The sequence below is a fragment of the Panthera onca genome, chromosome A1 (genome assembly GCF_046562875.1).
Source record: "Panthera onca isolate mPanOnc1 chromosome A1, mPanOnc1 haplotype 2, whole genome shotgun sequence".
NCBI classification, from domain to species: Eukaryota; Metazoa; Chordata; class Mammalia; order Carnivora; family Felidae; genus Panthera; species Panthera onca.
In genome coordinates this window covers 139192574-139216621 of record NC_138339.1, presented here as the reverse complement: position 1 = coordinate 139216621, position 24048 = coordinate 139192574, and the positions used below count along the sequence as shown (strand labels likewise).

Below are 24048 nucleotides of genomic sequence, written 5' to 3'. Positions count from 1 at the left end.
CCACAGGATTTAGATAACACTCCAAGATATGGTGGTCACTAACTGGTGTTAGCAGACTCTAGTTAATTGAGTGGTTGACTATTCTAAAAATAGAACTGACCTTTGTAAATACCTGAACAAATACAAGTGATTGACTCTTTCACTTTTTCCTACAGCGATAGATTCTACACAGCCATCCAAAGCATCAGTTGAGGAGGTTATGGTGATAGGCAAGTCTTTATTCATAAGAAATTTTTTTTATTGTGTGACTTTGATGCAAATGAAAGCCAACCCACCATTGTCATTGAGAAAGCATTAGCATCTCTCGGTTTTGCTTCTTTCTTTCTTTCTTTCTTTCTTTCTTTCTTTTATTTATTTATTTTAGAAAGAGAGAAAAAGAGAGTTTAAGCAGGGGAGAGGGGCAGAGGGAGAGAGAGAGAGAATCTCAAGCAGGCTCCATGCTCAGGGTTCAGCATGGGGCACCAAGTAGGCCTGACCCAGGGCCCCATGTGGGGATCAATCCCATGATCCTGGAATCATGACATGGGCCAAAATCAAGAGTCAGATGCTCAACCGACTGAGCCACCCAGGTGCCCCAGTTTTACTGCATTCTAATATACTAATCATTACTGGGAAAATACACCATGTATTAGGTTGGTGTAGTATACTTTAAAGACCACTGTCCAAAGGCTGGCCTGTTGCTATCAAAATTTGTAACTGTGTCAATACTCTCTAGCATACAGCTTCTGCATTTGTAAAATAAGATAAATAAAATAGACAAACTCCATGTTCCTTTCTGGTTCTAAATTCTCTACTATAATCCCTGCCAATAAAGACAGCAGTGCCATATTATTTGACTTTCAAAATATTCCTCCCACTTTGATTGAAAATGGAATTATTAGAAACATTTTTCCTAGATCCGTTCAAATTGTATAAAACTGGAGAAACGTGTTCATATATCCTCGAATTTGCCAACAAAGTGGACATACTGATTCCTACTGTACAATGTTTTTGTGAAAATTCAGTGATCAAATACTCTTAGAATACTTTGTATAGTGCTTAGCATATATGAGTACTCAGTGGCTACTACTTCTTTTCATTATGATCACTGGAGAAGGTTTAGAGCTTGTGTTTAAATGCTGTATCATTATATCCTGTTTTAAATCATGAAATTGCTTAAAATAGCAGAATTAAGTAATCATTATCAAAAATTTTTTACACAAATTGTGGAGTGTCTTAGCTTCTTTAATAAAGAATAATTGCAAACGTATTTACTCCTGAAAGAGCTAAAATATAAAACATAACAAGCAGAAGAGATTACCAAGAACATACTCAACGATCTTCAATCACCATCAGTTGATCCAAGTCCAGCCCATGAACTGAAAGAACCCTCTGTTACGTAACTTGAGTAATGATGGCAAACCACATCCTTGGTGGAAGCAGCATCCCAGGGTTCTAGCACTGAAAATAGCTACTTCTAGCATATATAAAGGCCAGCATATGTATACTTCATGCACTTTATTATTTCATAAAAGTTTAGGCTATAATGTATAACAGCAAGAAAGGACATATGCAATCATTAAATCCTTTAGAGCTAGAAAGAAGGCTCCAAACCTTGACCTTATTCAAGTCAATTCTGTCCCAATGTGCATTACACATACTATCCGTACTCCAAACAAACACCAACAAAGTTTTGCCTACAGCCTCTCTGCTCCAAATTCAACTCCATCTTCCCACCTTTGGAGGTGTTGTTGTTGTTGTTGTTGTTGTTGTTGTTGCTGTTGTTGTTGTTGTTTTCTGCACAGAATCCTTATCCCAAACATCTTTTAAGACCACAGTCAAGCTGACCTTCTGTGCAAGGCAGACCATAATCCTCCTGTACTTGGTTTGAGGTTGGATTCAACCTTCTATGATTCAGTGTGGCTCTACCTCTTGATTTCGAATCCACAGAGGCCCTAAAATCCAGGTGTCTTTTACTTTTTCATAGTATGAGGGGCTTCTTACTCATCCGGCATCAGCTGCTCAAAACATATATTTAGAATTTACTTGAATCGAATCAAATTGAATTGAAGAGGACGGTTGATTCAACCGTTAAGAACATAAGGCTCAAAATTAATATACGTTTACTGGGTTCCACTAGTAGCAGAGATAGAAAAAATAAGCCATTAAATGCACTGCAGCTAAACCATTAAACCATCTACAGTTCCCCTCATCTTTGTTGCTTAAGTGTTATTTAGAACCAGCAAATTTGGGGACGTGAAGGAATTTTACTCCCTAATTAGCTTTATTAACAGTGCTCCTTGGGTGCAATGGATCAGGTGCCATCTAAATGCTAGATACACAAGGGTGACAAAAGATGGACAAGAATTTTTCAGTTTAGTGGGGTAATAGGCTAAGTAAATAATTAGAATTCCGTCTCCACACCAGGGTAAGTAGAGGAGTGTGGGACTCCTTGAAGGCCTCTAAGAACCATCTAAGATATGATGAGAACAGTGGAAGTGAGTGAGCTGACAAAGATACAAAAGGAGGGGGTGCTAGACACAGCTACATGGCTGTGGAAAAGCAGGTGCACTGGGGTGGGGTGTCAAAAGATAAATCCATGTTAATTTGCTTATTCTTTGTAGCAACCACCAAAGGGCCTTCATGAATGAACTAAACATTCATACCTACAAGCCTGGCACCATGCCACTCAGGATTAAAATAGAAACCACGGTTTATTGGCACAGTAGTATCAAGCATCCTGTTAAGATCCCCATAAAATGGTTAGGATAGATGCCCTGGCTAAAAAGCCTCATGTCCACAAGAACAAGTATCTTTTGTAACAATGCCACAGCTTCCAAAAATCCCAGTAAAGACATGCTCAGAGACAAAATTCATCATACTCAGAGAAGATTAATGTTAATTTGCCAATCAGGGATAATTTTTCCACCAGCAAGATGGCCTGGATGTGTACTCCACATCTGAGCAGAGGCAGACAGTTAACCAGTTGTCATCATCTCTTGCGGAAGGGGAAAGGGTTTGACAAGCATCTGCCCACACTGTCCTGTGGTTAGTTCTGAGTGGAGCAATGCTCCAGGTAGTGGACACAGCATGTAGAAGCCTATGAGAAAGGAACAAATAGTACCTTCTGGTGCCTAAAGCAAAGTTCATAAAAAGACTGAAGCATACTGGGAACTGAGAGAGAGTAAGAAGTGCTGGAAATGGCAAGGAAAAGTCACAGAAGCCCAGGAGAATATATTTTACAGGGCTGTGGTTTAATGTGGGACTACCTGAAGGTTCAACGCAAGTGGATAATTTAATCATATTTGCTTTTTAGATAGCTGTCTGGGGCTATTCTATGCACAGGAGATTAGAAGAGCACAAAACAGTCTGATGTCTATGTCTGCCTCTACATACACACCCTGCAACTTTCCTGGCCCTGTTCTCTCCCCAGGGGTCAGTCTGAATGCACTACAGTAATGAGTTCCCTACCTTCTGACTTTCTGTTAGGGTCAACCTATGCAGAGCCCTAGCAAGAGACCCAAAGGAAGGCAGAGAATGAGGTCACGTAATCATTCCCCTGGATTCTTCCCTTCAAGGTTCCTTCCCTGAGATTGGCCATGTCCTTCCACCAGGTGTCATTGCTCCTTTTCAGGTTGTTCTCAGAACAGTTCACTGTCACCTGGGTTCTGATAGCCAGCCACTCCTCTTGAGATCAGCTCCAGGAGTAATGAACTAACTAGAACTATTCTTATTTTGAAGTGTTCTATCTATTTTCTCCTAGGTCCTGGTCTGATCACAATAAGACGTTAGGTTAGGCAACCAGTTAGGAGTTGTTGGGATCCTGCCCAAGATCCCCTTGGAAACCTTTCACCATGTGTGTGCCCCCTGCCCTGACCCAACCTTCTGTGTGCTCCTTCTAACAAGAGAATCTGTAACACTGGTAGGAAGATGATGGTCAGGACCGGAAATGCTTTTCCAGGACATGCAGACAAGCAGAGAACTTGAGTGTGTACATCTCCCTAGGGCAGGCCTCATAGGCTGTGACTGGCTGGTGCAGGGCTATAAAAGCCCAGCTCCTTGTCCCAGCTCCATTTCTGAGGCATGCCTATCCTCCAGGGGATCCACAGGTCCCCTGTGGGATCAGTTCAAGTTATCCCATATTCAGGGCCCAGTGCAAAGTGAAAATGGTAGCCCATCTTGATGAAAATGCAGGGGAAAGTGCTATTAAAGGCACTAAATAATAAAACGTTTTACTCTCCTCTGTGGTCTCTCTTGACTTGTCATGGCATTTTGACCTTCTATTTAACGTCATTTTAAGAAAGAAAAATGCTTAACATCTTACACTGTAAGCCTCAGTTTCACTGTTCACATTTAGATTTTAGATTGTGCAATGCCTGCTTTAAGTATAAATATAAGAGCAATTTATTGATATAAAAAGTCACTGAAATTACACAATTCATATTTTGTGGCTTATACATGCATAAGTATTTCATTGTTACCAGAACAGGGGAAATGCTACACAAAAGTAACTGAATTGTTTTTATTTCGTTTTTTCAATGGGCACACGTTCTATTAACACTCCATCTTTAGCTTACTGATTAAGGAAGGACCAAAAGGAAAATGAACTATGGGTTACTTTACTTCCTAGATTCCATCCGTGTCACCATTTTTAGCATAAATGACTTGCTAAGACAGTGAAGTCCGACACCAGCAAGAAAAGATCTGGTAAGTTTCCTTAGTCCTTCCTGTTTGTTCCTTGGAATGTCAGGGACTTCTTTCTGCATTCCCTGCACATTCTGTTTCAAAAGCAAAGGGCAGCTTCAAAAGCAAATGGGCACCCCAGCTTCCTTGGTCACAGATTCAACACCTCTACCTCCAACTTGCTTTCAGTGATGCTTATCTCCCACTCATTATGGCTCCACCAAAATTCAACATTCAGGGAGCATTGTAAGCGCTATCTGTGAACAGGGACGCAAGGGATGAGAAACACACAAATTACATGTGTCTGCTCACCTGTGCACTCCATTGTGCTCCCCCCCACCCCAACACACACACACCACAACCGACTGCTCTTAAAAGATACAGGTTCAAAAATCAGATTCTTAATGACTTTCAAGACCGCGGCGGCAGCAAAGCATTAAACCAAGCCCAGGGATTGACTCAGTTCAGGATGCTACCCGTTTGCACAGGCCTTTGAAGCTAGCCTTTTCTGTTCTCAATTTTGCTGAATCACACCCTTTTATTGTTTCCCCCTTTACCCTTCTTCTACTTCCTTACTGGTTTCTCCTGGCGGCATTTCCTTGATAAATCACTTGCAAATGAGACATTTGCTGGAAGTTTGCTTAGGAAACCAACCTAAAAAAGGTTTTATTGGAAATGTCCCTAAGAGGCAAATCTAAGATGAGTTTCAGGAACTGGATCACTGGCTGGACAAGTAACAACATGCACCCCACACCTACTCCCGCAATACTGGTGGTGAGTGGAGGGTGATATAGTTCCTGGGGTGTTCCAGCATTGCAGTTACTAAGATTTCCACTTATAGAACTGGGACAGACACAGATGGAAGGAGATGCCCTTGTGTGTGCAGTCTCTCTCTTGGGTCAGGGCTGTGGTGGAAATGTGGAATTGACTGGGTTTGACTGAGCACCGCTGATGCGTAAAAAAGAGAAAATGACAGGGGCGCATCGGTGGCTCATTCGGTTAAATGTTGGACCCTTGATTATGGCTCAGGTCATGATCTCACAGTTCCTAGTTCGAGCCCTGTGTTAGGCTCTATGGGGACAGTGTGGAGCCTGCTTGAGATTGTCTCTCTGCCCCTCCCCCACTCACGTGAATGCCCTCGCTTGCTCTGTCTGTCTGTCTGTCTGTCTCTCTCTCTCTCAAGATAAATAAGGCTTAAAAAAGAGAGAGAGAGAAAGAGAGAGAATGGCAGACTCGGCTGAGTTAATTACCAGAGTAATGAAGTGAATATCAGAAATGCTCCATGGCAGCGTATAAAGAGGTCCTCCTCTCCAGAGCAGGAGTCAGCAAACTCTTTGGGCCAAGTTTGATTCACTACTATCTTTGTAAATAAAGTTTAATTAGAACACGACCACACTTATTCATTACATGTACTCTATGACTGCTTACAGTACACCATAATAGCAGAGTTGAATAGATACCACAGAGACCTTATGCCCCACCAAGCCTAAAATATTGCTCTGGCTCAGTACAGAAAAAGTTTGCAAGTCCCTGACCTGGAGTCTGAGAGCAGCCTGAGCTGCTTGTCACATGGACTTCCTCCTTGTCTGTCTCTGTCTAAATTTTTGTCTCCTTGGAAGAATCCCAGTCACTGAAATAGGATACACCTTAATCCAGTATGATCTCACTTTAACTTGGTTACATCTGCAAAGACCCTATTTCTGAATAAGGCCTATTCACAGATTCTGGGTGGGCAAGAATTTTACTGGGATACTATTCACCTAGTATACCACAATATCAACAATTAGGTCCAAATCTCAGCATGGCGCAACTAGGGAAATGCTGGCTCTGCTAAGGGATGGAAGGATTATACTTAGAAGCCCAGGAGCTAAGATGTTCATACAGTTCTAGGAGTATAATGGTCTGAGGTATCCCAGACACCTCCTGAAGATAATGTAGGAGTTACTGTACCTTGTGCCTCTGACCACAGAGGAAAAAAATTAACAAATGAAATGAATTAAAACAGAGTTTGCTAGACCTCTTCTAGTTTTAGAGGCAGCTTGCACTGCAGTTGTGACTCATTTATCGAGTGACCTGGGAGATTTCCCAGTTTTGAATAGATCTGAGAGTGAGGCAAGAAAGTGTTCCACAGCTGAGTCCAACCACTCCCTTAAGAATTTTCAGAGATTTCCTTGTGATAATACACCGAATTACAATACATTTTCCTTTTCCTAAGACAAAATCCTCTACTGTTCTCTGTTCAAAACCCTCAGATATTCCATTAACAGCAAGAACATAATTCAGAATCCAGAATCCATATTCCAGTGATCAGTGGACTTCTCTCCACCCTAGATTTGTCACATTTTGGACTTCTAACAGCAAGCAATTTTGAAAGGGCCAGTATCAGTAATAAAGATGAAGAATTGCTTGTGTGATTAACCATGTTTGAACATTAAAGAAAGAATAAAAAGAGATGAAAAGGAAGAGAAAGAGAGAAAGAAGAGAAAAGGAGAAAATATGTCTTCACTACAAGTATGTACAAGTATAAAGGATTAGAGTTACTTTTCATTTTTCCTTTTCCTCATTATTTATGACTCTGCTCCCATCTATTAACATAAAACTATAGAGTGTTGTTTAAATATTTTCCAAGATAGGTAAATTCTAATTTTTTTTTACATTTATTTAATTTTGATAGACATAGAGAGACAGAACACAACTGGGGGAGGGGCAGAGAGAAGGAGACACAGAATCCGAAGCAGGCTCCAGGCTCTGAGCTGTCAGCACAGAGCCCGACGCGGGGCTCGAACTCACAAACCGCGAGATCATGATCTGTGCCAAAGTCGGACGCTTAACAGACTGAACCACCAGGTGCTCCCCAAGGTAGGTAAATTCTAAAAAAATATTTAGTATTTAAAATCAAATGCTTTGAAGAAAATACCAAAACACGATTCAGTGAATTACAATCCACTTTCATGTAGTTCCTAAATCTCCAAGTGGCAAAGCATTTTCACATATAATACAAATACTTTACCCAATACATCTATAAAGAAGAAAATGGAAGATATTGTTATTCCTTTAAAGGCTGAAATCAGCAAAGTACAGAGCTTTTCTAATAACTTAAAGTGAAGCCATCTCTCAATATACTTGACAAACACATGCTAGGCAAGCTGATATGCCATAGGAAATAAAAATCCCTATCCCCATTCTTCTGGGGGATAGAAGCATTGTGCCAAGACTAAAAATTTAAAACTGAGTAGGATGGGTAGCCAGAGGGCAGGAGGGGGGGGCAAAATGGGTGAAGGAGAGTGGGAGGCATAGGCTACCAATTAAGGAATGAGTAAGTCATGGGAATGAAAGGTACATCACAGGGAATACAGTAACTGTATTGTAATATTGTAATGGTGTTGTATGGTAACAGAGGGTAGCTACACTTGTGATCATAGCACAATTTATAGACTTATGGAATGCTGTGCACCTGAAACTAACATAACATTATGTGTCAACTACAATAAAAAAAAATGAGGAGGATGAGAAGCTGTGCCCTTAAGGACACACACACACACACACACACACACACACACACATACATCAACATACATACAAGCATGCACATGTGCATGCCCGTATACAACCATATGATATGATATACTCTCAGCATAAACAGTCTTCAACAACAACAACAAAGTAGTGATTAATTCCAAACGAAGTTATCTGAGACCTTACAGAAAAAGTAACATATTTGATGGAACCTAAAAAGATGAGATGGATTTCATGAGGAAGTAGAAGAGGAGAAGACAGCAAGGTGGGGAAGTAGAGGCAACACCAGAGAATCTTGAAAGCTTAGACAGGTGTTCAAGGAGGAGAAGAAGTCATTAAAATGGAGGAAGAAATGACTCGTGAGGAATGGTGGGCCATGATCTAGGTGTGTACTTTTGGTAGAAGACCATTAATTTTACTATGAATACTAGAAATCAAAATGTCCCACAGATAAGATTCCTTGCATTTTCAAAGTCTAGCAAAATACATGACAAACTTTGTAAGGGAACAAGAAACATTTTTGACAAGTTAACACAGGACGTTTAAGTGTGTATTGTCTTTTATGGCCTTGTTTTGCATTACATTTCATGTACTGCATTTATTCTATATCTATACTTTTTATTACTTTGGGGATAAGCATTTATATGAAGAGCATCATTTCTACTAAAACACTGGTAGCAGCAGTTGGCATTTAACACCACTCTAAAGGATCATTTTCAGAACCTCTCTTTAGGGAACTACATTTTAGGAGAAACACAACTTTGAAGAAAATACAAGCAAAGATGGATATAGGAAAGCAAAAGTTAGTGGGAAATTTCTTGGTGAATATCAGTAAGATTCTGCCAGCAGAGTTTAAGTGCAGCTAGATCTTAGGTGCCCACCTTTATTTATCGTACACTTTAAGAAGTTCATCTGAGACCGAGGAGCTTCCTACCAAACTACACATTTGATGTGTCCAGATTATAAAAGAATTTCTACCTCACTATTCCTACATGATAACAATATAATGCGGGTAAGCATACTGTACAAACTGTATAAGTTTTTCCATATGTAATAATAATAATTACTGCTTGCTGAATAATTGAAAATGAATGATTTTGAATAATTAAATAGACACTATGCAATAAGAACTGTTAAAGAATATTTTGAGTGCTTATTCTGTGATAAGCACTGTGATAAGTACCCTGCATAATTATTTTATTGATTCCTTTCAGTAACCCAAAGGAAATAAGTAGGATCTTGGATTTATAACTGAGGAAATTGACCTAGAAGGGTAAAGTGATTTGCCCAAGGAAATATAGGAAAGTAATACAGAGATGGTAACATACAGATAACAGAAAGAAGACCTGAATATAAGCAGCACTAATATCAAAGATCCAGATATTAACCATAAGACATCAAACAATCCTAAGAAATGGCTGAACATGTAAAATGGGCAAAAGCTTTGAATATACACTTCACCAAAGATATATATATGGTTAGCAAAGAAGTATGACCAAATATACTCAGCATCATCAATTAAAATGGGAATTCAGATTAAAGATACAATGTCATACCAGTATACATCTACTAGAATGGCTAAATTTTAAGTTTTAAGTTTAAAGTGAAATAAATGACAATACCAAGGGTTGCAAGGATATGAAGGAACTTGAACTCTCACATAGTGCTGATGGCCATATAAAAGGGCAAAACCACTTGGAAAAACAATTGGAAGTTCCTTAAAAAGTTAAACCTACACTTACCATATGATCTACCCATTACAAGCAAAATATTCACCCAAGAGAAATAAGCTCATAAAACTACACAAAGACTTGTACAGGAATGTTCACAATAGCCTTACTTGAACAGCCAAAAGCTGTAAATAAGCAGAATATTCATCAGATGGTGACAGAATAAACAGATTGTGGTATCTCTACACAATGGAATACTATTCAACCGTAAAAACTATTAATACACATGACAATATGGATGGATCTCAAAACCACTGTGCTGAGTGATAGAAACCAGGCAGAAAGGTATATACACAGGTTCTATTTATATGAAATTCTGTAAAGTGCAAACTAACCTACATAGTGAGGAAATGCAGACCAGTGGATGGCTGGGATGAGGTGGGGCAGAGAGGCAGGAGGGAGTGATTACATAACGAGTCAGGGTACCTGTCAGGCTCAGTGGCAGAATATGCGACTCTTGATCTAGTGGTCATTCAAGCCCCACATTGGGGGTGGAGTTTACTTAAATAAACAAATAAAAACAAAAATAAAAAATAAAAAAAATACATATAAACAAACCTGAGAGAACTTTGGGAGTTGATGAATATGTTCATTACCTTGACTCTGATGATGGTTTCACAGACATACCTATGTCAAACCCTATCAACTTGTGCACTTGAAGTATCTGCAGTTTATTTTAGGTCAATCCTATCTCTTTAAAACTGTTAAAAATGTACATGTTGGTTGTTTTGTTTCTATGATTTTTTTTAATGTTCCTCTTTTTTTTTTTTTAATGTTTATTTAGTGTTTAGAGAGAGGGAGAGAGAGAATGAGTAGGGGAGGAACAGAGAGAGAGGCAGACACAGAGTCTGAAGCAGGTTCCAGGCTCTGAGCTGTCAGCACAGAGCCTGGTGCAGGGCTGGAACTCACAAATCATGAGATCATGATCTGAGCCGAAGTCCAATGCTTAATGGACTGAGCCACCCAGGCACTCCTAATGTTCTTCTTTTAATCTGTGAGAATTACTATCAACATTTTAACGATGGTTTTTTTCTGGGAGAGAAAGATTAGGAATTTTCTGAATTTTCTTCTGTGAGTTAATACTCATTTTCTCAATACACTACAACAATTACAGATATTCTTTTAAAACCAAATACCAGTTTAAATGTAATTTTTTTAAATAGTTATAAACAGAGAGGGAGGCAAAACATTAGAGATTCTTAAATACAGAGAACAAACTGAGGGTTGATGGTGGGGAGGGGGTGAGGAGAGGCGAAAATGGGTGGTGGGCATTGAGGAAGGCACTTGTTGGGATGGACACTGGCTGTTATATGTAAGTGATGAATCATGGGAATCTACTCCTGAAGCCAAGAGCACACTGTATGCACTGTATGTTAGCTAACTTGACCATAAATTATATTTAAAAAAATAAATAAATTGAATTTTTAATTGTCCTTTTTATTTTTAATTTAGTATTTTTTATTTTAGTTGAGACACAATGTTACATCAGTTTCAGATGTACAATATAGTGATTCAACTTCTCTACAGCTTTCCTATGCTCACCACAAGTGTATGTATCTGCAATAACAAAAGACAGGAAAATAACATCAAGTTTAGAGCTAGTTTATTTATTCCTCCTACTTTTCTACAGTATCCTATTTTTCTTTGCAGTAAAGATAAATTTTACATTTAAAAATAAAATGTCTTTTTATTCTTTTTTAAGTTTTTATTGTTTTTTATTTATTACTTTTAATGTTTATTTATTTTTGAGAGAGAGAGCTGAGCAGGGGAGGGGCAGAGACAGAGGGAGACACAGAATCTGAAGCAGGCTCCAGGCTCCTAGCTGTCAGCACAGAGCCTGATCTGGGGCTGGAGCCCACAAACCATGAGCTCCTGACCTGAGCCTAAGTCCCACGCTTAACCCACTGAGCTACCCAGACGCCCCCAAAATAAAATGTCTTTTTAAAAGAAGGCACTGTCTTCTTACAGACCCTTGGAAATGTGCCTATATACTACTCTGGCAATTATTTCCATACCTACATTTGTTAAAATAACCAGAAAGTCAATTTATAAAGACCCAATTTGGCTGTGGACCCCCGCGCCCAGATAAAGTTTTGTGACTTGTTTTCCTCTATGTCGCTGCCCTGCCTCCCCCAGGCCTTGGTCTTTCCACAGAAAGAGGTCACAAAGGGAGGGCAAGTACACTGGGCTCGTGCTTTCTTTTGCTAGTCGTAGTGCCTGCTTTTCTTTCTTTCTTTCTTTTTTTTTTTTTTTTTTTTTAACAGCACTTTTAACTTAGATGAAATAAGTTACAAACGCCCAAGGGCAGAAATGGGGCAATGTTTCGTTAAATGGAGTTGTCAGGATTATCCGTCTGCGCCCAACCGCGACAGGCGCGCGCGCCCCCGCCGCCCTCCGCCTGGAACTCTGAGCCTCTCCAAGCGAAGGCGTGTGTGTGTGACGCAGTCGCCATCGCCTAGGGCTGCGTTCTGATGCAGAAGCCCCTGAAGCCCCTGGTGCCCGACCGCGCGGTAAGCCGCCCGGGCCTCAGTTTCCCGACTTCTAAAGAAGGGGAACCATGCCGCCCTGTTTCTTGTTCCTCTGTAAGCAGATCAGCAGTTCGCTGGTGTCCCTGCGCAGCGCGCGCCGAGGCTTCGCGCTCCGACCGCTCTGGGTTTCCTGGTGCCCCTCGGGTCCCCAGCCCGCCGCCCCCCGCCGGCCGCTGGCCGCAGCCACCTCCTCCCGGGACCCTGCCGGGCCCACCTCCGCCCCCTCCCGAGTGCGGCAGAACTTCCACCCGGACTCCGAGGCCGCCATCAACCGCCAGATCAACCTGGAGCTCTATGCGTCCTATGTGTACTTGTCTATGGCCTATTACTTCTCCCGAGATGACGTGGCCCTGAACAACTTCGCCAGATATTTCCTTCGTCAGTCTCGGGAGGAGACCCAGCACGCCGAGAAGCTGATGAGGCTGCAGAACCAGCGGGGAGGCCGGATCTGCCTGAAGGACATCAAGAAACCTGACCTGGACGACTGGGAGAGCGGGCTGAATGCCATGGAGTGTGCGCTGCTCTTGGAAAAGAATGTGAACCAGTCGTTGCTCGAATTGCACACTCTGGCCTCAGACAAAGGTGACCCCCATTTGTGCGACTTCCTGGAAACTCACTATTTGAATGAACAGGTGAAATCGATCAAAGAACTAGGTGACCACGTGCAAAACTTGGTTAAGATGGGGGCCCCGGCTTCCGGCCTGGCAGAGTACCTCTTTGACAAGCACACCCTTGGAAATGAAAACGATCACAACTAAGCCACAGGCTGCCTTCCTTGCTGCCCATGGTGTGCCAAGACCCAGAGTCGGCTGACTCCTGCTTTCTTGCCCTTAAAATGCACCTCCACCTCTATATACTGTTAAACTGTCCCAATCAAGTGACTTGTGGAGAAAATGTATTTAGCCTCCAGTTAACAAGGGCTTTTTTTTTCTTCCTGTCCAACATCAAGATAATTTTTCTAGCCTGTAAAGTAGCCCAGGATACTATGGTATAAAAAAAGACTGGGAAACAGCTACTGAAAAGCAGATACAAACTTTCTCCAGTTACCAAATATTATTCCAGACCATGAGCCTTCACTAAAATTCTGTGATTTTCTACTGAACAAGTGCCTGTTATTTTCAAGACTTTATGCTAAAGGCTAAAATTGGGAAGATGTGTAAGATAAATATACAAACAACTATAACAAGTTGAAGAATATATATAGTACTATAAAGTACTGTGAGAACCATACATGAAAAATTCTGTGACAACGTTTACCCTTTCCCAGTATTTTCCAAGAAAAAAATAATGTCTGGAGATGATCTGTTTCTAAAGGATTTTGTGATCAAATTCAAGGAAAGCTACACAAAGTGTCGATACTGGCCTTAGGAAGTTATGACACATATGAACATTTTAAGGGCTCTGGGAAGTCTGAGAATTAAAAACATCTTGGATTATTTTTGTTTAGCTCAGTGTTTTCCCAAACCTATCCAATCTCTGCTAATTTGTAGGTGTTTTAATTTTTTTTAATGTTTATTTATTTTTGAGAGAGCGAGATAGAGTGAGAGCAGCAGAGGGGCAGAGGGAGAGGGAGACCCAGAATCCGAAGCTGACTCTAGGCTCTGAGCTGTCAGCACAGAGCCCCACACCAGATTCGAACCCATGAACCACAAATCATGATCTGAGCCAAAGTGGGACGCTTAACCAACTTAGCCACCCAGGCGTACCTGTGTGTGTGTGTGTGTGTGTGTGTGTGTGTGTGTGTGTGTGTTAAATGATGATCTAGGTCTGTCTGATTACAAAGTATACACTTCACCATTGGGCTTTATAGCCTCCCTTTAATGTAACTAACTACTTTTGACAAAAAGAGTGACTACACTGCAGAAAACACATTTCTGTGGCCTTTAAAATGGAGGGGGGTGCGTGGAGGAAGTCACAAAGAAATCCAGAATGAAGGAGGCATCAGCTGAGCACATGTTTTCTTGGGGGCTGGGGGAAGGAGGCATGAGAAAATGAATGCAAGAATATTTGGTCAGCAGGCCCCGGGGCTGGACTAAGAACACTGGGTGGTGTTTGGATAGATGGGCTGGAGCCAAATGTGGAGGGGGTAGGAGGGGCTTAAGCTTAATGTACTGAGCAATGGCAGTGCTTGAAGGGCTCTCAGCAAAAGAGTGCTGTGCTAAGAATTGAGCAATCACAAGTTTAGTTGTACAGAATACAAACCCGAGAACAACCTAAATGTCTGTGTTAGTTTGGGTCTTCTGAGAAACGTGCCAAGATGGGATTAAGTATATAAGAAATGTCTTAGGGGAGACCAAAAGGCCCTTGAGAGAAAATGGGAAAGGAGCTGGAGAAGCAGATACAGCCTCCAGACTCCATGCAAGTCTGATCCTGGCGGAAGGAAAAAAGGAATGTGGTGCATTGTTGTAAGCAACATGCTACAAAGCTTTCTGGGAGACCATAGCTAGAGTCGCTCATCAGAGGAATCCCAGGTCTCCCAGAAATGGGCCTGCCTAAGAACATTTCCGGAACTCTGTTATTGACTGGGAAGTGCAGGCTTGCAACAAGCTAAGAGATGAATCGATTTTTCTGAGCAGAGCAGCAGGGTCCTTGGCAAATTGTGCTCCCTGTAGTCCCAGATCTGAGAGGCACATGCACATGACTGCACAAACTCAACAAAATGGTTTAGATTAAAATGCCATACGTGGAATGCCCTACAGCTATTAAATATGATTTTGCCAAGCACATAATGATGTGAGCAGAAATTCACAATGTGTTCTCTTAAAAACGAGAGTATTATGAAACAGGACTATATTATATAATTGTATATAGACAAGTACAGGGGAAATAATATATATGCATACAAAATGGAAGTAGATACACCAACAAAGGAAGCCAGAGAGCCTCTTAATGAGATTGTGTTTGATATTCATTTTCTTTAGCTACTTGTCTTTTTAAAATAAATTTCTTCTTATGGACACCCACTGCACTACTCTCACAACAAGAAAAGTAAAAATATAAGGTAGAGAGAAAGCAATAGGGCCTGAACATGGCAAAATCAGTGGAAATAGAAACAGATGCTGACAGGAATTTACAGGCAGATTATTTACAATTTTGCAAATGAATGAATGGAGAGAGTTACAAAAATGGGGGAAGAAACCAGGGAATTAAAGTGACAGATCTCAGACCTATGTCACTGGAGAACAGAGGAGCCCAGAATAAAAAGGGATCTTGACAGGAGGAACTACTGGGGTGCGGGCAGTGCACAATAATTTGCTGTTGATTAAGCTGATGGGCCTCCCTTTACCTTCTAGACTTAAAGTTGGTTTATTTTGCTGCATATAATCTTATTACATGTCTTCAGAGAATTTCCTCTTCAGTTCTTCTGGATGAGTGTTTTCCAAACTACAGATTCCACCCCATCAGTGTCATGAAATTATTTTGTGACTTGCTAGCCACCATTTGTCATTAGAACAGATTTGAACAGAAGTGAAAGTAAGTTAAACAAGGGTATTGCCTCCTGAAATTCTTGTTTTGCAGTCTCCATGTGTGTATGTGTGTGTGTTTGCATATTTACCTCCTCAGTAATGTTATTTCTTATTCTGTGTTGCTGTCAAAACATACAATAGCCATTGTCCCAATTCTTTTACACATTGTCATTGTCGATCTCTCAGTCTCCTCCCGCTCAGTGCTGTCTGTTGATAATCCCCTTATTTCACTAAGAATTTAGAAGGAATCCCAGGAGAACCTCACACTTCCTTGTCATGGAATTGATCACATGCTTGTAATTGTAGAAAGCCTTCTGTTCTGCTACAGGGGTTGAAGCATCTATGCCACTTCCTAAAGCCAATCTCCCATGGTGCCCTGAGTCCCAACCCTTGAGTTTACAGAAGGACTCCAGGACATCACACCTCCAATTATTCTCTTGCTGGCATTATCCATTTTGCCCTTTCTACTGATTGGTTCCCAGGAGAAGCAAAGATGGTGTTATTTCTCCTCATCTTTTTTGGACTTACATTCCCTCCAGCACCCCCTACTTAGTTCTTTTTTTATACTCTTTTACTACAAAACTTCTTTAAAAAGTTATTTCTGTTTCCCATCTCCACTTACCCTGTTCTCTCTTGATCCCCTGCAAGTAAGTTTGTGTACAGTGTTTACCCCCACACCAACCTTTTTATTTTTCCATCAACAGCGTCAGTGACTTCCATGATGACAAACCTAGTGCTTCATTTCTCAGCCTTCTTCTCACTCACCCAGCTAGTAGGACTTGTCATTTCACTCCTCAAACACTTACTCACTGTCATTTGCCTCCCTTTCTAATTGCCCCTCAACTTGCTGAACTTAACACATTAAAGTGTCCCAGAACTCTGTCCTCTGGATCTCTTCTCCTCTTTATCTATACTTGTTCTTTAAACATCTCCTCCAGTCCTGTAACTTCTTTTTAAATACCTACCTGTTGGGTTCTAGTCAAAGAAGGCAATGTAGGAAGACCCTGAACTTACCTTCTCCATGGAACTCACCAAATGACAGCTAATCATAGAACAATTCTTCCTGAAGAACTGACCCAAGAGCTAACTGAACAATTTTTGGACAAAGATAGACAGAATGGCAAGAGAACAGCAAGAGAGACAGAGACACAGTAACAAAGGGAATCCCCATTCAGGGACACTGAGAATGGCAGTGGGGAGGCATAGTACCAAGGGGTGGGGAACAGTCCTTGGTTCTTGGGTACAGAAAAAAAAAGCCTTGGTTTAAAAGAGTAACTAGCATATAAAAGAGACAACACTAGAACTCTACCAAATGGAGGAGTGACTGTGGGAGCACTCTCCAGGTTGGAGGGACTAGAGACAGAAGCACATCCCGCTCCACCTTAAAAGCCTAGACTGGAGCAGGGTCTGGACACCATAACTGGTGGGCCAAGCCCATCATCACAGGGACCCTGAGTTCAGCAACCTCAGCAAGCCCAGGATTCGCAAATATACACCAGCCTGGGTCACCCTGGGACTCAGGAAAAAGCCTGCAGTTTAAAAGGGCCAAGGAGCTATGGGACACTCTCTCCTCTTCCACTTTAAAAACCCAAGACTGGCTCATAGTGAGCCTGCAACCTCAGACAGCCAAGGTCCACAAGCCCAAATCAGCCCCTCTGGTGCTGGGTTACAGAAAAGAAGCCGAGTTTTAGATTTCTTTGCGGTTTTTTTTTCAGCCTTTAAAAGTTTGTTTTATTTTTATTTTATTTTTAAAATTATTTTTTAAATTACTCTTGGTTTTGTTTTCATTTTTGTTCTTGTTATTTTTTCTTTTTGTTCTTTGTAGATTTTTCTTTTTTTCTTTTCCTTATCTTTTTTCCCTTTTCTTTTTTCTTTTATTATTTTCTTTTTAATATTATTATTTTTCTTTTTGTAAAAAGCCACAAATTAAAAGAGTAGCTAGCATACGCAGCCACAGCTCCAGACAGCCAGCAAAAGTCACTAAGCACACACAGTCTACATAGGAGACACCATACACAAGATTATTCATTCAAATTTAGAAGAAGTAGCTGTTCTACCTAATCCATAGAATCAAACAGAAAGTCAAACAAAATAGGAAGATAGAGGAATGTGCTCCAAAAGAAAGGAAAAGAAAATGCCTCAGAAAAAGATCTAAATATAGATAAGCAATATGCTTGACAGAGAATTTAAAGTAATGATCATAAAGATGCACTGAGTTGGAGAAAAGAATGGAAAAACTCAGAGAGGTTTTCACTAAGCAGATAGAAAATATAAAAAAGAACTAATCAGAGTTTAAGAATACAACACATGAAATAAAAAAACATACTAGAGGGAATCAATAGTAGATCAGTGGACGCAGAAGAACATAGTGATCTGGAAGACAGGGTAACAAAAGCACACAGGCTGAACAGCAAAAAAAGAAAAGAATTTTAAAATGAAAATAGGTTAAAAGATCTCTTAGACAACACTGGGCAGCATTTGCATTTGCATTACATTTGTATTACAGGGGTCCCAGAAGAAGAGAGAAAGAAAGGTACACAAAACTTATTTGAAGAAATAATAACTAAAAACCTCCCTAACCTAGGGAAGGAAATAGACATTCAAGTTCGTGCAGCACAGAAAGTTCCAAACAAGATGAGCTGAGGAAGTCCACACCACAAAATGTGGTAACTAAAATATCAAAGATTAAAGAGAAAGAGAAAAATTTAAAAGCAGCAAGAGAAGCAAAAGTTTATGTACGAGGGAAATCCCATAAGGCTATCAATTGATTTTTCGGCAGTAACTTTGTAGGCCAGAAGGGAATGGCATGATATATTCAAAGTGCTGAAAGGGAGGGAAAAAATCTACAACCAAAAAAACACTACCCGGCAAGGGTATCATTCAGAATTGTATAGAAAAAATAGCTTCCCAGACAAACAAAAGTTAAAGGAGTTAATCACAACTAACCTCACAGAAAATGTTAAAGAGACATCTTGAAGTGAAAAAGAAATGGCCATAAGTAGACATAAGAAAGTTATGAATAAAAAGATGTAATATATGACAACATATACATAAAACATGGAGGAGGGAGTAAAAAGGAAAAGAAGAAAAAAGGAAAAGAAAACTTTTCCTGTCAATGCTTTTCTTTTTTTTTTTTTAATGTTTTTTTTAATCTATTTTTGAAGGAGAGAGAGACAGAGAATGACCAGGGCGGGGGTGGGGGTGGGGGAGCAGAAAGAGAGGGAGGCATAGAATTTGAAGCAGGCTCCAGGCTCTAAGCTGTCAGCACAGAGCCTGCTGTGGGGCTCGAACCCATGATCTGTGAGATCATAACCTGAGTCAAAGTTGGATGCTCAACCGACCAAGCCACCCAGGCGCCCCAATGCTTTTCTTTTTTTAAGAATGTGTTTGAACTTAAATAATCATCAAATTAATACAGGCTGCTATTTACTTTGGATGTTACATATAAAACTCATGGTAATCATAAACTCAAAACCTATGACAGACACACAGAAAATAGAGAAAGAAAGCCAAACTTAACACTACAGAAACTCACCAAACCCAGAGAAAGAAGAAACAAACAAGAACTGTAAGAAAAATCAGAAAATTAATTTTAAAACAGCAATAAGTACACACCTATCAATAATTACTTTAGATGTAAAGGGCCTAAATGCTTCAATCAAAAGACATAGGGTGGCTGGTAGAATAGATTCAAAAATAATAATAACACACAAAAACACAAGACCCATCTATATGCTGCCTACAAGAAACTCACCTCAAACCAAAAGATACATACAGACTGAAAGTGAAAAGATTGAAAAGTATTCACCATGCAAATGGAAGTGCAAAAAAAGCCATATAACAATACTCATATCACACAAATTAGACTTTAAAACAAAGACTGTAATAAGAGACAAAGAAGGGCATTACATAATGATAAAGGAATCCATCCCACAAGAGGATATAACAATTGTATATACCTATGCACCCAACACTGAAGCACTTAAATACATAAAGCAACTATTAACAGGCAAAAAGAGAGAAACTGATGGTAAGATAATAGTAGTAAGAGACTTTAACATCCCACTTACGCCAATGGATGGATCATCCAGATGGAAAAATCAATAAAGAAACAATGTCATTGATTGACACATTAGGCCAAATGTACATAACAGATATGTACAGAACATTCCATCCAAAACTGACACAATATATATTCTTTTCAAGTGTACACTGAACATTTTTAAGAGTATATCATATATTAGGCCACAAATAACTCTCAATAAATTTAACCATATTGAAATCGTACTGTGCATCTTTTCCAACCACAACAGTATGAAACTATAAATAAATCACAAGAAAACACTGGAAAACACACAGACTTATAGAGACTATAGAACATGATACTACACAACCAATGGGTCAATGACACAATCAAAGAAGAAATTTAAAATACATGGAAACAAATGAAAAGAAAAACACAACAGTCTAAGATCTTTAGGACACAGTGAAAGAAACTCTCAGAGGGAATACATACCAATACAGATCTAGTTCAGGAAATAAGAAAAAGCTCAAATAAACAATCTTATCTTATACCTAAAGGAACTAGGGGGGAAAAAAGCCCAAGGTGAGTGGAAGAAATGAAATAATAATGATCAGAACAAAAATAAATGTCATGGATATTAAAACAATTGAAAAAGTCAATGAAACCAAGAGCTGGCTTTTTGAAAAGATAAACAAAATTGACAAATCCTTAGCCAGACTCATTAAGAAAAAAGATAAAGGACCCAAATAAATAAAATCAGAAATGAAATAGGAAAATCAACAACTGACATCACAAAAATACAAAGGATTATAATAGAATACTATGAAAAATAATATGCCAACAAATTGGACAATCTAGAAGAAATGGATAAATTCCCCGAAGCACACAATATTGCAAAACTGAACCAGGAAGATATGGAAAATCTGAACAGACTTATTAAAAGTAACGAAGCTGAATCTGTTGATTAAAAAAAACTACCAAAAATAAAAGTCAAGGGCCAGATGGATTCAAGAGTGATTCTACCAGACATTTAAAGAAGAGTTAATACCTATTTCTTCAAACTATTGCAAAAAATTGAAGAGGAAGGAAGGCTTCTAAATGCATTCTAGGATATTTTACCAAATACTACCTGACACCAACAACAGACAAAGACACCACAAAACAAACAAACAAACACACAACAAACTACAAGCCAACATCCCTGATGAACATAGATGGAAAAGTCTTCAACAAAATATTATCAAATCAGATACAACAATACATTAAAAATATCATTCACCACAATAAGGTGGAATTTATTCCCAAGATGCAAGGATGGTTCAATATTTGCAAATCAATCAGCATCATACACCACATCAACAAAAGATAAAAATCATAGATCATCTCAATAGATGCAGAAAAAGCATTTAACAAAATTCAGCATCAGTCATTTTAAAAACTCTCAACAAAGTGTGGTTAGAGGGAATATACCTCAACATAATAAAGATCACATATGACAAACCCACAGCTAACGGCATACTCAATGGTGAGAAACTGACAGCCTTCCCTCTAAGATCAGGAACAAGATAAGGATGTCCATTCTACTGGAAGCCCTAGCCACAGCAATCAGACAAGAAGAAATAAGAGGCATCGATGTCATTAAAGAAGAAGTTAAACTGACAGTATGTGCAGATGGCATGATACTATACAGAGAAAATCCTAAAGACTCCACCAAAAAACTACTAGATACAGGGGAGAGTCTGGATGACTCAGTTGGTTAAGTGTCCAACTCTTGATTTTGGCTCAGGTCATGATCTTACCCTGCGTTGGGCTCTGCACTGCTGGCATGGGGCCTGCTTGGGTTTCTCTCTCTCCTTCTCTCTCTGTCTCTCCCCGACTTGTGCTTTCTCTCTCTCTCAAAACAAATAAATAAAAAGTTTTAAAAAGCTCCTAGAAATAATCAGTGGATTCAGTAAAGTAATAGGATACCAAATTATTACCCAGAAGTTTGTAGCATTCCTATACACTAATAATGAAGTAGCACAAAGAGAAATTTTAAAAACATCACCATTTATGACTGCATCAAAAAGAATAGAATACCTATGAATAAAGTTAACCAAAAAGGTGAAAGACCTGTACTGCAAAAACTATAAAAAACTGATGAAACAAACTGAAGATGACACAAACAAACATAAAGATATTCCATTCTCCTAGATTGAGAGAAGCAGTATTGTTAAAATGTCCATAGTGCCCAAAGAAATCTAAAGATTCAACCAACATACCAACAGCATTGTTCACAAAAGTAGAACGAATAATACTAAAATTTTTATGGAACCACAGAAGACCCAGATAGCTAAAGCAATTCTGAAAAAAAAGAACAAAGCTGGAGGTATCTTGAATCCCAGGTTTCAAGATATACAGCAAAGCTGTAGTAATCAAAACAGTTTGGTATTGGCACTGACACAGACATATAGATCAAAAGAACAGATTAGAGACTCCAAAAACAAACCCACATTTGTATGGCCAATTAATCTATGACAAAAGAGGCAGGAATATACAATGGAAAAAAGGCAGTCTCTGTAATAAATGGTGCTGGGGAAACTGGACAGCTACACATAAAAAAAAAAATGGAGCACTTTCTTATACCATACACAAAAATAACCTCAAAATAGAATAAAGACCTAAATATGAAACCTGAAATAATAAAAATACTAGAAGAGAGCATAGGCAGTAATTGTCTCTGACATGAGCCATAGCAACATTTTTCTGGATATGTTTAATAATTAATTAATTAAATACGAATTAATTCATAATTATGAATTAATTCATAATTCATAATTATGAATTAATTCGTATTTAATTAATTAATTAATATTTAAGTATTTTGGGTGTTCAGTTAACTGAACTGAACACCCAAAATACATATATGTATGTAAAATACATATATACATATAAAATACATATATATATATATGTAACTCAACACCCCCCAAAATTAACAGATTATAAAATGGGCAGAACACCTGAATAGACATTTTACCAAAGAAAGCCTATAGACGGCCAGCAGACACATGAAAAGATGTTCCACATCACTAATCATCAAGGAAACATAAATCAAAACCACAATGAGATATCACCTTATGACAGTTAGAATGGCTAAAATCAAAATGACAAGAAATAACAAGTGTCACTGAGGAAGTGAAGAAAAAAGAACTCTCAAGCACTGTTGCCGGGAATGCAAACTGGTGCAGCCACTGTGGAAAACAGTATTAAGATTCCTGAAAAATTAAAATTAGAAATACCATACGATCCAATAATTGCACTATTGGGTATTTATCCAAAGAAAATGAAAATACTAGTTCAAAAATATATATGCAATTCTATGTTTACTGTGACATTATTTACAATAGTGAAGATATGGAAGCAACCTAAATATCCATCAATAGATGAATAGATAAGGAAAATGTGGTATACATGTATATAAATATATATATATATATATACACACATATATATACACAAATGTATGTATATACATATAAATGTATATATGTATGTATGAATATTAATGAATATTATGCAGCCATAAGAAAGGATAAGATTGTACTGCTTGAGACAATTTGGATGGACCTAGAGGATATTATGCTAAGTGAAATAAATCAGACCAAGAAAGACAAATACCATATGATTCTACTCATAAGTGGAATCTAAAGACAAAACAAAATAAATGAATAAACAAATTAAAAGAGGAATCAGACCTATAAATACAGAGAACAAACTGATGTTTGCCAGAGGGGAAAGGGTGGGAGGATGGGCAAAATGGGTGAAGTGGAGAGGTAGATAAATGCTTCCAGTTATCGTATGAGTAAGTCAGGAGAATAAAAGACACAGCATAAGAAATATAGTCAGTGATACTGTAATAGCGATGTGATGGGACAGAAGGTAGCTACATCAGTGGTGAAAGTAGCATAATGTATAAACCTGGCAAATCACTAAGTTTTACACCTGAAACTACTGTAACACTGTGTGTCTACTATATTCAAAATCATATATTTTGGATATATATATGTATCAATATTTAATCGATATTTCTTTTCAGATGTTTAACAGACATTTCATATTGACCATGTTCAAAAGCATAT

General features: G+C 39.0%; 1 protein-coding gene across 1 annotated transcript; it reads left to right on the top strand.

Annotated features, from left to right (window-relative positions):
* The first annotated feature begins 12094 nt into the window (after positions 1–12094).
* On the top strand, positions 12095–13874 carry FTMT (ferritin mitochondrial). The gene has a single exon (XM_060633996.3). It carries the CDS (start codon positions 12466–12468, stop codon positions 13192–13194), a length of 729 nt encoding a protein of 242 aa, XP_060489979.1. The 5' UTR covers positions 12095–12465; the 3' UTR covers positions 13195–13874.
* Positions 13875–24048: the final 10174 nt, after the last annotated feature.